General features: G+C 28.3%; 2 protein-coding genes across 4 annotated transcripts; both read left to right on the top strand.

Annotated features, from left to right (window-relative positions):
* Positions 1 to 1,987: 1,987 nt before the first annotated feature.
* Positions 1,988 to 14,102, top strand: FUL1 (agamous-like MADS-box protein AGL8 homolog). 3 transcript variants are annotated; one of them, XM_069298721.1, is made up of 9 exons: positions 1,988 to 2,839; positions 7,940 to 8,018; positions 8,117 to 8,181; positions 8,278 to 8,377; positions 8,462 to 8,503; positions 9,009 to 9,050; positions 9,118 to 9,215; positions 10,234 to 10,363; positions 13,744 to 14,102. In XM_069298721.1, the coding sequence occupies exons 1-8, from the start codon at positions 2,655 to 2,657 to the stop codon at positions 10,358 to 10,360; spliced, it is 738 nt and encodes a 245-aa protein (XP_069154822.1). In that variant the 5' UTR covers positions 1,988 to 2,654; the 3' UTR covers positions 10,361 to 10,363; positions 13,744 to 14,102. The 3 variants fall into 3 exon arrangements, with proteins under 3 accessions (XP_069154822.1, XP_069154821.1, NP_001234173.2); XM_069298720.1 differs by lacking the exon at positions 13,744 to 14,102 and adding an exon at positions 10,463 to 10,585; NM_001247244.2 differs by lacking the exon at positions 13,744 to 14,102 and having other exon boundaries at positions 2,549 to 2,839; positions 10,234 to 10,585.
* Positions 13,764 to 15,025, top strand: LOC109120527 (uncharacterized). Its single transcript, XM_019214424.3, has 3 exons — positions 13,764 to 14,103; positions 14,212 to 14,297; positions 14,607 to 15,025. Exons 1-3 carry the CDS (start codon positions 13,764 to 13,766, stop codon positions 14,889 to 14,891), a joined length of 711 nt encoding a protein of 236 aa, XP_019069969.1. The 3' UTR covers positions 14,892 to 15,025.
* The last annotated feature ends 61 nt before the right edge of the window (positions 15,026 to 15,086 follow it).

Raw genomic sequence — 15,086 nt, 5'->3', positions numbered from 1 at the left:
AAGGGGCTGATTTTGTGATAAAGATTCCATCTGCAGCAGACAATATATTTCTGTTGTCTTGTACGCTTTAGCACAACAAATTAAGTATTAACGTTTTGTAAATTTATCTTCAAATATTTATTTTAATAAAAAAAATTAATTTTAAAATTTTAATTTTTAAATTCTCAAAATTAACTTTTTCGACTAATTTAATGGATCTCCTTCGAGAGAACTTTCTAAAAGGGAAAATAAAATTGAAAAATCTTAGCTAAAACATGAGCTGTATTTCATTTATATTATGAGCTAGGGAGAATCCAAAAAATATCAAGTGTTCCACAAAACGTCAAGGGGATAATTCCTTTAATTCATTTAATAATATGGTGCATGTTACGCTAACTTTATATAATTGATATGATTTAATATTCGTCAAATTTTTGTCATAAATATGGGTCAAGTCAAGGAAATATTCTCTCTCTATATATTTACTTGGATTAGTCGTTGCTACGTGTGAATTTGTTCATATTTTTATTTTGTTATCTGTAAATAAAATTTGTCTTTTCAGGTTTAATGGGTTCTCAAAATTTCATTTTTATTTTTTTGTTTCAACGCTAACGTATTAAATAAATTATGCGGATAACTTTAAGAGATTACAAATGACTTAAGCCTATAATTTACTAATTATTACATATATATATATATATAAATTTATCCAATGCACATTTAAAAAATAACAATTACTATGGGGTGAAAAATAAAATACTAAAAGAGGAAAACGAAAGGGATAAGAGAGTGAATATCCAGTTGGACCACACAATTTGCTCAATAAATTAACCAATAGTATTAGCCGTACATTAATTCTTGTCCATACAAACGACTGCTATCCACCCAGCCAATGAATTGGTTAACTTTACGCTTTGATTTTTGCGAATTAAATTTATATTGCGTTTGATTGATATATTATCAATTAAATATAAATTTTTTTATTTTTAAATATTTATTCAATTTTTAAATAATATATTATTAAAAAATGATAGTTGATATAGTAATTTATTATTTTATCTTTATTAATTATGAATTAAATTAATTAAGAATTTAAAATTTTTATAAATAATTGAGACAATTTTAAATTAAAATATCAACAAATAATTAAGAAGAGAGTAACTATAAATTTATTTAAAATTTAATTTTGAAATATTCCTCCGAAATATTGCCTACCAAACACCCCCCTCAAGTCATAAGATAATTTTGTACCATCGTATCAAAGAAATTATAAACAACTATATACCCATAATGCTTGATTTTGTTATTTATTCAACAGAAGCACCAACAATAACCTATTACTACAATAAATTAAACCATTGAAACTTATATACAGCTGATAAAAATTATAAGAAAATGAAATACCTAAATATAAGATTTACCCTACAATCTATTATAAATCTTTATCCCAGTTTATGAATCATCATGTCCGAATAAAAAAGACATACTTCCTTATTAATTTCTTTTGTTTTATTTTAAAAAATATATTTAATAGCAATACAAAATTTTATAAACTGTTATAGAAATTTAAGTTTTAAATATACAATCACACAATTAAACGTAATGGAATCATAAATTAAACTATACCAATTATATAAAAACATCAGTCTTAAGTTATATATACCATGAAGCAGAGTTTTTGTCAAGACTAGGTACCACGCTAACATCGTCCTCCCAAATTACTATACTATCTACCCCTCCGAGCATACTATGGCGCTTGTAAAAGATGACCAACAGAGAGTTATATCTACTAGGCTCGTTTTAAGAATAATTTGTATTAAATTAGCATGTTTTGATAAGGTAGCCGTAATAACTAATATATAAAAAATACGTGGAAGCCAATAGGCTTCGAAACTATGTAGAGGCCAATATGTCTCAAAGCCATGTAATTCCCTAACTATAATATATATAATCTATCATAAAAAAAAATCGTGCTATATAAGGCCTCATTAGTGAAGCATTTCCTTTTAATATTTTTTATTATACCAACTTCATTTACTATATCATATTTTTTAACAGTATCTCTATCTTATTATAACAAATAATCTACTCCCTCAGTTTTATATTAGTTTATCATCATACTAAAAGTAATATGTGTGGAATTAGCAATATCATCTTCTTACTTATAATTTTTTTTCAATAAACATATAAAAAAAATCAATTGATATAAAACGAAAAAAATATTTTATTTAAAAGAAGCAGTGATTATGAATGTATAATAATATTTATCAAATATTAATTCGTGACGAAGCTACTATTTTCACCGAAATTTCAAAAAGATGGTGGGCGTTATTCCATTGTTTCGCATCACCTGGCTACAAGATGCGCACGGCTATTGTCTACTGTACAAAAAAAAAACTTGTGGGTTTTATTGAGACACATAACAAATAATCCATCTTCTCTGTCCAATGAAAAATCGACAACACATTTGACGAAACCACTCTGGTTTTTTAAAAACCACTATATTCTCTCTCTTCCACATCTGGGATATTTTGCCCAACAAAAGTTATTTCAGATACCAAACAGAGAAACACTACTCCACACCCTTCTTTTTTTTTCTTCCGTCTGTCTCCATTTGATATGATATATATATTACAACAACAATTATTCATAGTATAGAAAAAATATCCGAAAAAATGGGAAGAGGAAGAGTCCAGTTGAAGCGAATAGAGAACAAAATTAACCGTCAAGTTACCTTCTCGAAACGTCGATCTGGTTTGCTGAAGAAAGCCCATGAGATCTCTGTGCTTTGTGATGCTGAGGTTGGTTTGATTGTTTTTTCTACTAAAGGAAAACTCTTTGAATATGCCAACGATTCCTGGTACGTACTCTTTCGTCTTTAATTCTATTGAGCCGCCCTGATTCTCTTTTTCCGCTCATATATCTCTTTTTAAATTTAATTAAATATGCTCTTATACTCTTGATCTTCAATTAGAGATTGGAATTTTTTTTTTCTATTCATTTTGACTTTTTGATATCTTTTTGTTGGTGATATTTTATGTGTTAAATATATATACTGTTTTTTTTTTGTTCTTATGTGGGTATTTATATGTAAAAAAATAATATTATTAGTTTACTAAACTGCATGCAGAAACCAATTAAATAAATAATATTTTACAACATAATTATAATCTCGATAGATCCTGTTGTTTTTGTTTCTTTATATAGTCTAAATAATCTCTTAATAAACAGATCCATGATTATTTCGTGTTTAGTAGGTAGAGAATCACGTGGTTGTTAAAGTATATAAAAAAATTATATATGCTCTTTTTTCTTTTTAGTTTTAATTTTAATTTAATTTATTTTTATTCTTTTTTTAATATATATAATATGTAAATATGTAGGATCTAGCTTATGACGTGATCATTCTGTTAAAAGGATGTTATATTTTTTTGAAAAAAAAGTTATTAAAAACTATATGTACAGTTTTTCTTTTAATAATTCTATGTATAAGCACAATAGTAAAAGTATATTTCAGATGATGTGTGTGTTCCATGCAAGTGCAAACTGACTACCAACTCTTCAAAATTTTTGCAGAAACGAGGTCTACAGTAGAACAGCTTTAAAGAGCACAAAAATAACTATTCAACTAGCATTTAAAGCGGATATAATCCTCATAAAAAAAAAGTAAAATAATTATATGTATATATACACTATTTACCAAGTACACTTTTTTTAATTAACAGAATTATATTTATTGAATTGAAAAAAACAAACAAACTAAAATTGATATTTTAATTTCAAAATAACCACATAATTGAGGAAAATAAAAGAAAATTCAATCTCTCGGTCATAAAATGAGTTTTGGATTGAACTTGAATAAGAAAAGGAATATGTATAAAAAATTTTAAAGTCATCTGATATTTTTGAATTCAAAAAGTTAACTTTAGATTTTTTTAAAAAAATTTGGTTAACGAAAAGGGTAAATATGCACCATAAATATTTATCAAAACCAAGGTATATATCATTTGTTAAACGTCTAGTGTATATATGTACCATTTTTTAATAATGGATATATTTTCTTTAAATCACAAAGTTGAAAGGTATATATTTGCCCCTTTTCCCTAAATTTATTGAAGTATATTGCTCGATTTGTTTACTTTTTTCAGTTTATTAAACTAAATATAAATATCTATTTTTACTTGTTCAGTTTTGAAAACAAGAAATTATATTACATTAAGCTGCATTAAAAGAGACAACGCATGTATTCATTTTGTATATAACTAATACTTTGTTTGATATATTTTTTTCAATCTATATATAATTAATGACAGTCTATATATTAGGTATTAAACAATCTAAATCATTATATTAACAATGTAAGGGGTTTTAAAACATGTATTAGAATGATTAAAGTCATAATTGCCCGTCAAAACCTTTTCCAAATCTTTTTCTTGATATTGGTGGAGAGTATTTAGTAAACCAATTCTTTTTAAAAAATAATTATGCAACGTACGTTATTATTAATATACCAATTCAAATACTGCATAATAAATAATATCATCATAACTAAAATCAACATTACTTATACATCACTGTTAACACTATTCTTATTCACCTTATTAAACAATAACTGAAGTCATTTTCAATGCATTAAATTTATTATATTTATAGCTTATTACTATTTTTTAAAAATATTTATAATATATATGTATATATTTTAAAAATATTTCTTAATATATATTCTGATGGTAGGTGCAATAGCCAGACATGCGGGATTAATTATAATCTATAGTTTTGAGCCAAACGTTAGCTGGATATATTCAACGAATTTATTACTTGTACTTTTTTAAAAGCTATGTACATTAATTTTTAGAATGGTATATTAGAGTAGCCAGAAGTTAAGATTTCGATTTTATTAAGTTACCTTTATTTATTATAAAAATGAATTTTCAAGTGCTTATTCTAACTTATTAGGTAATTTAGAGCGAATTGCTTGATGTACTATCTGAAATGATTTTTCACACGTTAACTTGAAAAGTAAAAAATTTCATTGCTTAGTTGTGTAATTATGTAAATTCAAAATGGGTTGTGAGTTAATTAAGTTGGGTCATACATGGATGGGCTGGGTTGGTATTTTATGTGGAGCAATAAATAAAATTTAGGACAAACTCAAAATAGGTGACCTAATGGTCGCCGCCCGACTAAACATACCAATAGTCACCAGATTCATATGAGCTACTGAGGAGTCAACTTTCACATATTGCAAATAAAAAATTCATATTTGTATATTATAGCAAAATTTGCATAATTGCGCTTCATAGCAAACATAGAAACTGTATCATTCGCTATACATATATAGTTGAAGCAAATTGTATAAAACGAAGTGTATAAAACAAAAAAGAGAAAGACACTTAGACAGAGAACTGTATAAAAACGAAGTGTATAAACCAAATAGTATTATTATAAGTGTATAGAACGATTATATACAATTTGTATTTGTATAAAATGAGAAAGAGAGAAAGACAAAAGAGATTTGACACGGAATATACAATTGAATCAAATTGTATAAAACGATAAAGAGAGAAATTAGATACAATTTGAAAATTGTATAAAACGAGAAAGAGAGAGGCAAAAGAAACTGGACAGAGGAGTATTTTTATTGTATAATTATAAGTGTATAGGACAAAAATATATGTACTTGCATGTGTATATACAATTTTCTCACGCTTTATACAAACAGAAATGCAATTTATATATTTTGCTTCTGTTTGTATAAGTGAGAAAAGCAAGGGTGGCGAGCGAGATTTGGGAGAGTGGCGAGCGAGGGGAACAAAAATATGTATTTATACAATTTCCTCTGCTTTATACAATTAGAAATAATTTTTATACACTTGTGTTTGTATAAAAGTGAGGAAGCGAGCGAGAGATTGTAGGAGAGTGGCAAGCGGGATATTTGGGAGAGAGGCGCCTGACAATTTTTTGCAAACGTTTGCTATGGAGCACAATTAAATCAAACCCTAGTTACTCCATTTTATTTAGGTTATTAGTTTGCTATTGTATATAATTTTCCTAAGCAATTAATTAAAAATTATTTAGATGCAATATAATTATACTACTAATGGAGGGGAAATTTTAATCTTAAAATAACACAAGTGATAAATTTGATCCAGTGGATAGAAAGAAAAGAAGAAGACATTCTGAATATTTTTAATAGGTTAAATGACATTTTAACTTTTTCTTAAGGAAATCTTAATATCAAAGTTGGTTGACTAATTAAAATTTCATATTGTTGATGAAAATTCGATTCCCAGTCCTTACCCTACCTCCGTTGATAAAAAAACCCTTTCTAGCTCCACAAGCAAGGTCTGATTGTTTAATTCGACTCAAAAAATTATTTATCAAAATATAGTTTGAAAGAAAATACAAGAATAAGAAGCTATATATATGAACTATGAAGAAAATATTAAAGAAAGAAAATTACTAACAATACATATATTAAAGATAACCTAAGTAAATTCAAAGAAACAAAATTAAATAATAAGATAATACTAACATTATAGTTGTAATATTGTTAAAACAAAATTGAAGAATAAGATAATGGTAGCATTATTATAGGAATATTGGCAAGGGAACATATATGTATGCTATCTAGGCTAGAACTTTGTCTAGGAAGACAGAAAATGTTTGATTACCTACTACTCGTCTATTCCTATCTTTGATTAACACACCCTTTTATCTAGGATTATATCTTTGGTGAGTTAAAGCAGAGTTGGAGTTAGGATTCAAATCTTGTGGGTTCAAGAATCTAGCTCTTTCAAGTTAGTGGATTCTAAATTAATAATACTTAATAATTTGTACATATTGAATAGATTTCTCAAGGCATATATAGAGTTTGGACCAAAGTTACTAGGTTCGACCGAACTCATGTCTCTAGAGGCTAGCTCTGCTCCTGAGTTAAAGTGTCATATCTTGTCTAATCACCTATTTCTATTTCTTCCTCGGTCTATCTCTACCTCTCCTCAAACAATCATCGCCACCCTATAACAATTTCTTTTCAAAATGTTATATCACAAAAATTTTCAATATCTCTTCTCTCTATGCTTTTGATATATTATATTGATATATGTCTCTATGCTTTTATAAGTTACTATAACTTATATATGAACATGTCTATGCTCATACCCTTACATCATGTGATTTTGACTAATTAAATTGCTTCTACATATATAAGAAAGGGAATACTTTTGACAACTATATTTGTACTCCTCCTTAGCATTGTGTTTTAACTTTAGCTTCTAGTTGTTATTCAGAAGAGGTCAGGCAGGTGAGGTTGGGGTTAATGGTAGGAATAAAAAGAAAAAATGAATAGGGAACAAAAGAAAGAGGGTAGATAAGTAATTAAGGTAGTTTAAGTCTATATTATGACATTAATTTGAGTAAGCATGTTAATTAGAACAAAGACCACATCTTAATAAGCTAAACATGAAATATTCAAACCAAAATTAACTTAAAGAAGTTCAAAAGTTACACATATATACTTTAAGGTAATTGTTTTCGACCTTCGCTTATAGCTCTATCCCTTTTTCATATCAACAAAATGTGTTTGGGCCAATTCTTAGGACTAAGTGTAACTGTTGAAACTCGATAATAATAAGCCCGCTCCTCTACACTTTTCTACTTAATTTCATACTAGACTTGGTTCGAACTTGAAACCTATGTCACGAGTTTCTTAAACTTTATCATTTGAACTAAACAGGAGGAAGAGTAATAAGTTGTATACGTTAATATTGTGTATAGCTTATTGTTCAATTTCTCTTTTACGTAAACATTGCTCTATTAATAAAGTTATCTAAGGACTTGAAAGAGAATAATCTCTATAGTTTTGTGCAATTCCTGTATATATTTCATTTTTTTGTATTTGTTTCATCTGACATATGTATATTCTCTTGTGATACTATATATATATGTATGTAATTAGCATGGAGAGGATACTTGAAAGATATGAAAGATACTCATTTGCTGAGAAACAGCTTGTTCCTACTGATCATACCTCCCCGGTATGCCAAATTCTTTCGTGTTACTTATATATATATCGTCAGTATATAGAGCTTAAATCTCGTTTTTGAGGAGGAAGTTATAAATTTATTTGGTGCAGGTAAGCTGGACCCTTGAACATGCAAAACTTAAGGCCAGACTTGAGGTTCTGCAGAGGAACCAAAAGTACATACATAGTCACATTAAAGAATTTTTTGTGACATTATATATAAATATGTATATTTTCCCCTTTACTTAGAAAATTTTATGATATGTTTGCAGGCATTATGTGGGAGAAGATTTGGAGTCCTTAAGTATGAAGGAACTTCAGAATCTGGAGCACCAGCTTGATTCAGCTCTTAAACACATTCGATCAAGAAAGGTTCAACCAAATTATATGTTTATACAATATAGTTTTTATTTGATAAATAACTCTCTAAATTGAAGTTTTTGATTTCTTTTGTAGAATCAATTGATGCATGAGTCCATTTCTGTGCTTCAAAAAAAGGTGAGAATTTTCTTCAAAAGTGTACTTAATATGATGTGGCTGTCTAACAACTTGAGTCCAATTTAAAAATGGTTTCCCTAGTGGAAGTAGCGCGAAACAAGTTCAGTAATTGACATTCTACGTATACTAATCGCCTCCTCTCCACCCTCCTTCCCTTGCGCCCGGCCCTAACCCTAACCCTCTACCTCCCATCCCGTAGTTTTTGTTTCAATTATCTCTTACTTATCAAACATGAAAAAATAAGTAATAAAACTACTTTTTACCAAAGAAAACATTTTCGAAAAAATATCTTACATGTTATCCTTTGTATCAAACACACCTATAGTTTCCAACAAGTCTTGCAATCAACAATTTGTTTATATCTCAATACTGTTAAGTCTTCGACTTGACCATTACAAAAGCTACTAGCTTTTGAGGTTGTGTTAGACTCAGGTTCATATCATTATATTGCATAATTGTGTATACCACCAAATTGAGTAACTTTTTGATGTTTGCATTTGTACAGGACAGAGCATTGCAGGAGCAAAACAACCAGCTTTCGAAGAAGGTTATTACAATATCCCCAAATAAAATACATCTACTTGTCACAAATACTTATGTGAATATTAAAACAGGTGAAGGAGAGGGAGAAAGAGGTGGCACAGCAAAATCAGTGGGAAATCAACTCATCTTCATTTGTTTTGCCACAACAACTGGACTCTCCTCACCTTGGGTATACTCCTCTTTCCCCCTTATTTTATTCTTAACTTTTTTATTTTTTATTTAATGACATTTGATATAAAAACAAGATTATGAAATGAGAAAAACCAAATGACAATCATCTAATCAACAGTTCTTTTAAAGGGATAATTGCCTTGATCAAATGTCTATATACTATAGATTTGTATAAATCATATGTGGTCATCCAGAGCAAAAAAATTTAAACATGGACGATTTTTACCTGATAAACTTTAAAGTTATATGTCTTTTATGATATTAAAAAGAAGAAGAGTATTTTTATTTAATAAACTTTTACTTAAAAAAGTTTTTAGATTGGTTAAATGTTTTAGCCAAATAATTAACTACTTAAAAAAAATAAAGTTGCATATGCATATACTACTACAATAACAACAATCTTTAGCGGCAATAAATATAGATATTAGTAAAGAATGCTAAAGTCTTTATCGACATGTGTTCAATACCATTAGAATAAATATTACTAAAAGCTTTAAAAACATATATAGAAAATACTAATTGTCGCTAAAAAATATATATATAACAACAACTAAAAAATTAATTATTGCTATAATTATTTTTAATGTATCGATAGGAGCAATTCTGGCCTTTCACTAGAAGTCTAGAAGCATATAGAGCCAAATTTATTACCTACCAAAACTTTGCACCACTCTACCTTGGATTATATTTCTTTTTATTAAAAAAAAGAAAGAAGAGATGCATTATTGGTGGGGATAGCTTTCTTGGCAACATCAAAGTATGTGAATTGTGGTCTATCATATAGACATATACAATTAATAAGCACTATCGTAAGATTAGTAAGTACTTTATTTTTAATTAAAAGTCTATAAAGTTGTACTGGACATCAAATAGAAAAGCAAATAAAATTAGATGCAATACATTAATTGTAGTTTTGAACCTCAGGTTCAATATCGAAACATTTTGGCTATTTTTTGGTTACATATTATGTTTCGTAACAAAATTACTGGATTGATTTAATTGAAAATGTAATGTAGGGAAGCATACCAGAGTACTAATGTAATAGATAATGGGGAAGTGGAAGGAGGTAGTTCTTCACAGCAGCAAGGTGCAGCTAATAATACTGTGATGCCACAATGGATGCTTCGTCATCTTAATAATTAAAAGGTATCATTAATACTTCAATATAATTAACTAGGTATATAATTTTGATGCCACAATATATTAATTAAAAGGTATCATTAATACTTCAATATAATTAACTAGGTATATAATTTTGATGCCACAATATATTGTCTATGTGTACTTGCTTTCAAAGACATGCCACAATATAGATGGATTGTTGTAAAAACATTATAATATATGTTAAAAATAAATTTTGATGTATGATTCCATAATATCACGTAAAGGATTTTGTAGTAATTATATAGTAATAACTTTTATATTATATTTAACGATAACAATAAATATGAATATTTATAATTAACACTTTACATAAGTGTTAAAGGATTTAGTAATTTTGAATGTAATATTATTAACTCATGTTGTGAGTATGTTGTTTTTATGATAGTTAGGAGATATGATAATATATATAACTTGATGAATGATTGATGAATAAATTTTTTAATTTATTCGAAAGATGCTTTTGGTTGGTTATAGGTTGTCAATTATTTATCCATAAAACTATTGTTCTATAGCATAAAATTAAATAGATATTACTTAAAAGATATAAAACAAACGGACAAAAGACACTGCATTTTCTTTGTCATCTTTTCTTGATTGGTACTACCAAAAAAAAAAAATCAATTTTCAGTGGTTGTTTGGTTAAAAACAAAAATCACGAATGCCAGCAAGAATTTTCTATGCATGTAGATATAGAATATAAAAAAAAGTATATTTTTCTAAATATTTGACTTTTGATAGTATGATATTGATGAATTGGTATAATTAGGGATAGGGAAAAATTTTAAATATCCCTAAACTATTCGAAAAGGTTCAGATATATTTTTTTAAAGTTTGGTCCATTTAAAATTTTAGCCGTTTAACTTTTGGTCTACATATGTCCTTTTGGGCGTTAGTTAGCCAATTCGAAAAATCTAACTCATTTTATTTTTATTTAAATGCCAAATGGATTTTTCACATCATTTTTATATATTATCACTTGATATTTATTTTCAAGTATGAAGGATTTAATATTACTTTTTTTTCATACAAAATACATCCCGATTAATTTGATAAGAGTCTTTTATATAATATCGTGATCTAATTTATTTATTTTTATTTGGATTGAGAATAACATAACTTCTTTTAAGCAACTTTTAAAGGTGGGAATTTTGGTAAACCAATGATTAGAAAAGGATTACATAGAATACTAGCAAGAAATTTTTAATATATAAATTTAAAATAAATAAAAAATTATTGTATTAGAAAGTGATAAAAGTACGATAAACAAATTGATACGCTTAAACAACCTCACCCCCTCGATCCCATGGAAAGTTAATAATCCGGCGAAATTCAATAATTTTGGGGAAAACAAGTACCCCCTCAACCTATGTCCGAAATTTCAGAGACACACTTATACTATACTAAGGTCCTATTATCCCTGAACTTATTTTATAAGTAATTTTCTATCACTTTTTAGCTTACGTGGCACTAGTTTGAAAAAAAAGTCAACCATAGTTGAGCCCACAAGATAGTGCCACGTAGGCTAAAAAGGGTAAAAAATTATTAATAAAATAAGTTCAGGGGGTAATAGGACCTTACTATAGTATAAGTGTGTCTCTGAGATTTCGGGCATAGGTTGAGGGGTATTGGGCATTATCCCTAATTTTGGCTCTTTATTTTTTTTAAAATTACTTATTAAATTCAATTAGCTATATTTATGTTAAATTTAATTTTTTTAGTTAAGGATTATTACAATAATAAATTTAATATAAATAATTTATCTAAAACTTAATTAACTATAATTATTTTGAAATTGAAAATTTTAATTTCGTTGCTCCCGAAAAATAAATTGACCAAGACAAAGACAAGAATAGGTCTTCGACACATAGGAGACAAAAAGAAAGTGCATGAAAATCAAGACCACAAAAAAAATATTCCATATACTTGCACTTTATCATTGCACAAGATTTAAAAAAATTTGAGAAGCATTTACAATTTTTTTACTAAAATAAACAAGTTATGCTTTTAACAAATATTAATTTCTTGGATAAAAAAAGAAAGAAAAAAATAGCAAAAGAAGTGATACACGAGCTTCGAATTAAGTGATTACAACCAATAAATATTTCAACTGCCGTAGTTGCTCTGTTGCATTCATATTTCCACAACTAGAAATGACAAATGGTGGGAATTTCATCAAAATAAATATAAAAAAAATTAAAATTCTATGTATTTGATAATATAGAAAATATTTATATAACTAGATTACTGAAAATATACAAGTAAATCTATCTATTTAGTATGATCAAAATTATAGAAGGCCAACTACATAAATAAATTTCTAAATTTGTTAGATTTATATTTAAAATTATCTCAATTATGCTATTTTTCTACTGAATCATTGAACCACTCACAATTTGTTTCTTTTAAACACCGTTAATTTGATGTGGAACCAAATTTTGTGAGGGATAGAGAGAATACGTATGTTGTTTCACAACTTATTAGTTCAGTTGACAATGAAAATATTAGAGAATAATTGTGTTTTATTACAAGTCATTTGAACACTTTAGAAAACAAATGATACTAACACACAGTTTGTCTTCATTCCTTCAATCAAAATCATTACAATATGATTACAATAGAAAAGTCGATCAAAATCAGCCAACCGTGTTTAAAAGGAATAAATTATGAGTGGTAAAATGATTCAATAGAAAAATAACGTAGTTGAGATACCCGAGGTGAAAAATCCAATTAGTTTAGGAATCTGTTTATAGTCGACTCTAATGGGTATAATAGTTCTTTCATATATTGAGCTTAATTACAATATAATTTTTTCGCTTACCTATTTGATATTCATATTGACTCCAACTAAGAAACTAAAACTTCTGATTAAGAATGAAAGATTGCTTTCTCGTTTCATCACGACCCTTGATTTGATGGCCTAACAACAATATTATTAATGCTAGATGTTTGAATCTTTTTGCAAATCCTATTGTAGCTCTACGAGTCTTTTACGTGTGCCACAAATAATCTACTCACAAGAAGAATGATAGAACAAAATGAGCAATGTGAAGCAACATTGAATTCAACAACCAATCAATATGAATCTAATGGACCACTTCACGATAATGGTTGGCACGTCAAAGACAACCATATTTGAAAAATTCAAAAGAAATTCCAGAAAATAATTGTGCATGACTATTAAAGTCTGTCTCTATTACCCAACATATTACGTATAAAAAAAGTCAAGATCACTCTCTCCACGTATTACACAATATATAATCAAATATAAATTGGTCCCATTAGAAACCACCAAATTAAATTTGCTCTGTTTCTTTGGCCCTCTCCATTATCCATAAACTAAAAAATTTCAGTTTTTTGATCAGTTGAAATTTAGGGCATAAGCATGAATCCGTTCCGTGCGAAGTTGCACGGATTCTGTATGAGTCGAGCGGTAGTTCGTGTTCGAGCACGTTCTCCTTGTAAACAGTACAAAAGGACGGGCTCGATCAAGTTCAACGACTCTGACAGTAAATATTGCAGCAGCACGGAAATGAGCTTCAACAGTGTCGAGTCGAGGTCGGATTCTGAGAGTATTGGTGATAATAATAGTAATAATAACAGAGTTATGGTTGTGGTTGATCCTAGTCTTGATCCTAATTGTGCTTTGCAATGGGCACTTTCTCATACTGTTCAAAGCCAGGATACTATTATTCTTCTTTATGTTAGCAAAATCTCAAACAAAGGTAAATCTTTTAGACTCGTGAATTAAAATTCTGGCTCTGTCACTGAGCTTAGCGCTCAGCTAGTTTTTTAACTTCTTAACTAATTATGTTCAGTTTATTATGATTTAGGTGAAAAAGCAAACAGTGAAATTAATCAGAGGGCGTATGAACTTCTTTGCTCCATGAAAAATATGTGCCAAACAAGGAAACCAGGAGTAAGTAATTTTGTAGGTTTATCAATTATATGGAAATTTAGTATTGGCTCACTGAACTTTCACCTCGTTCATGATAATGCATTGAAAATGTCACTGTCATGTGGGATTGAGTGTCCACCTTGAACAAATCGTAACGGATTTAGGGGTATATTTGAACTATATAGGTAACGACAGGTGTTTTTTTATACTGATGGTATAACAGAAGGGTGAAATTGATCTTTTAGGCATATTAACTTTCTTATATTCAAAAAAGATAAAGTACTAAGAATTTATTCTGGTGCTAAATTTTCATGATGTGCATTACATTAGGTACAAGTGGAGATAGTCATGCAAGAAGGAAAAGAGAAAGGAGCTGTGGTTGTTGAAGAAGCAAAGCAACATAAAGCTTCTTTACTGGTGTTAGGACAGAAGAAAAGATCGATAATGTGGCGCCTGCTAAGAATATGGACAAGGAAAAGGTCAAGAAGCAGAGTTGTGGAATACTGTATTCAGAAGGCAAATTGCATGACAATTGCTGTGAGAAGGAAGAGCAGCAAGTATGGAGGATATCTCATTACTACTAAGCGTCATAAGAACTTTTGGCTTTTGGCATAGATAAATTTAATCTACCTTTTTAACAACAGTATAATTCCACAAAGTGGAGGATGGTGTGTACGTATGTAGCCTTACTCCTCCCTCGTGAAGGTAGAGAGGAGTTGTTTAATTAATATACCCTTTTTCATTCAAAATGAAGGAATTTTTTGTCATTTCAACATGCCTTCTATTTTCATGGTTCAAAATAACTGGCAT

The sequence above is a fragment of the Solanum lycopersicum genome, chromosome 6, assembly GCF_036512215.1.
Source record: "Solanum lycopersicum chromosome 6, SLM_r2.1".
Lineage (NCBI taxonomy): Eukaryota > Viridiplantae > Streptophyta > Magnoliopsida > Solanales > Solanaceae > Solanum > Solanum lycopersicum.
Note: the sequence above shows the minus strand (reverse complement) of the source record. Positions and strands in the feature narration are given on the sequence as shown.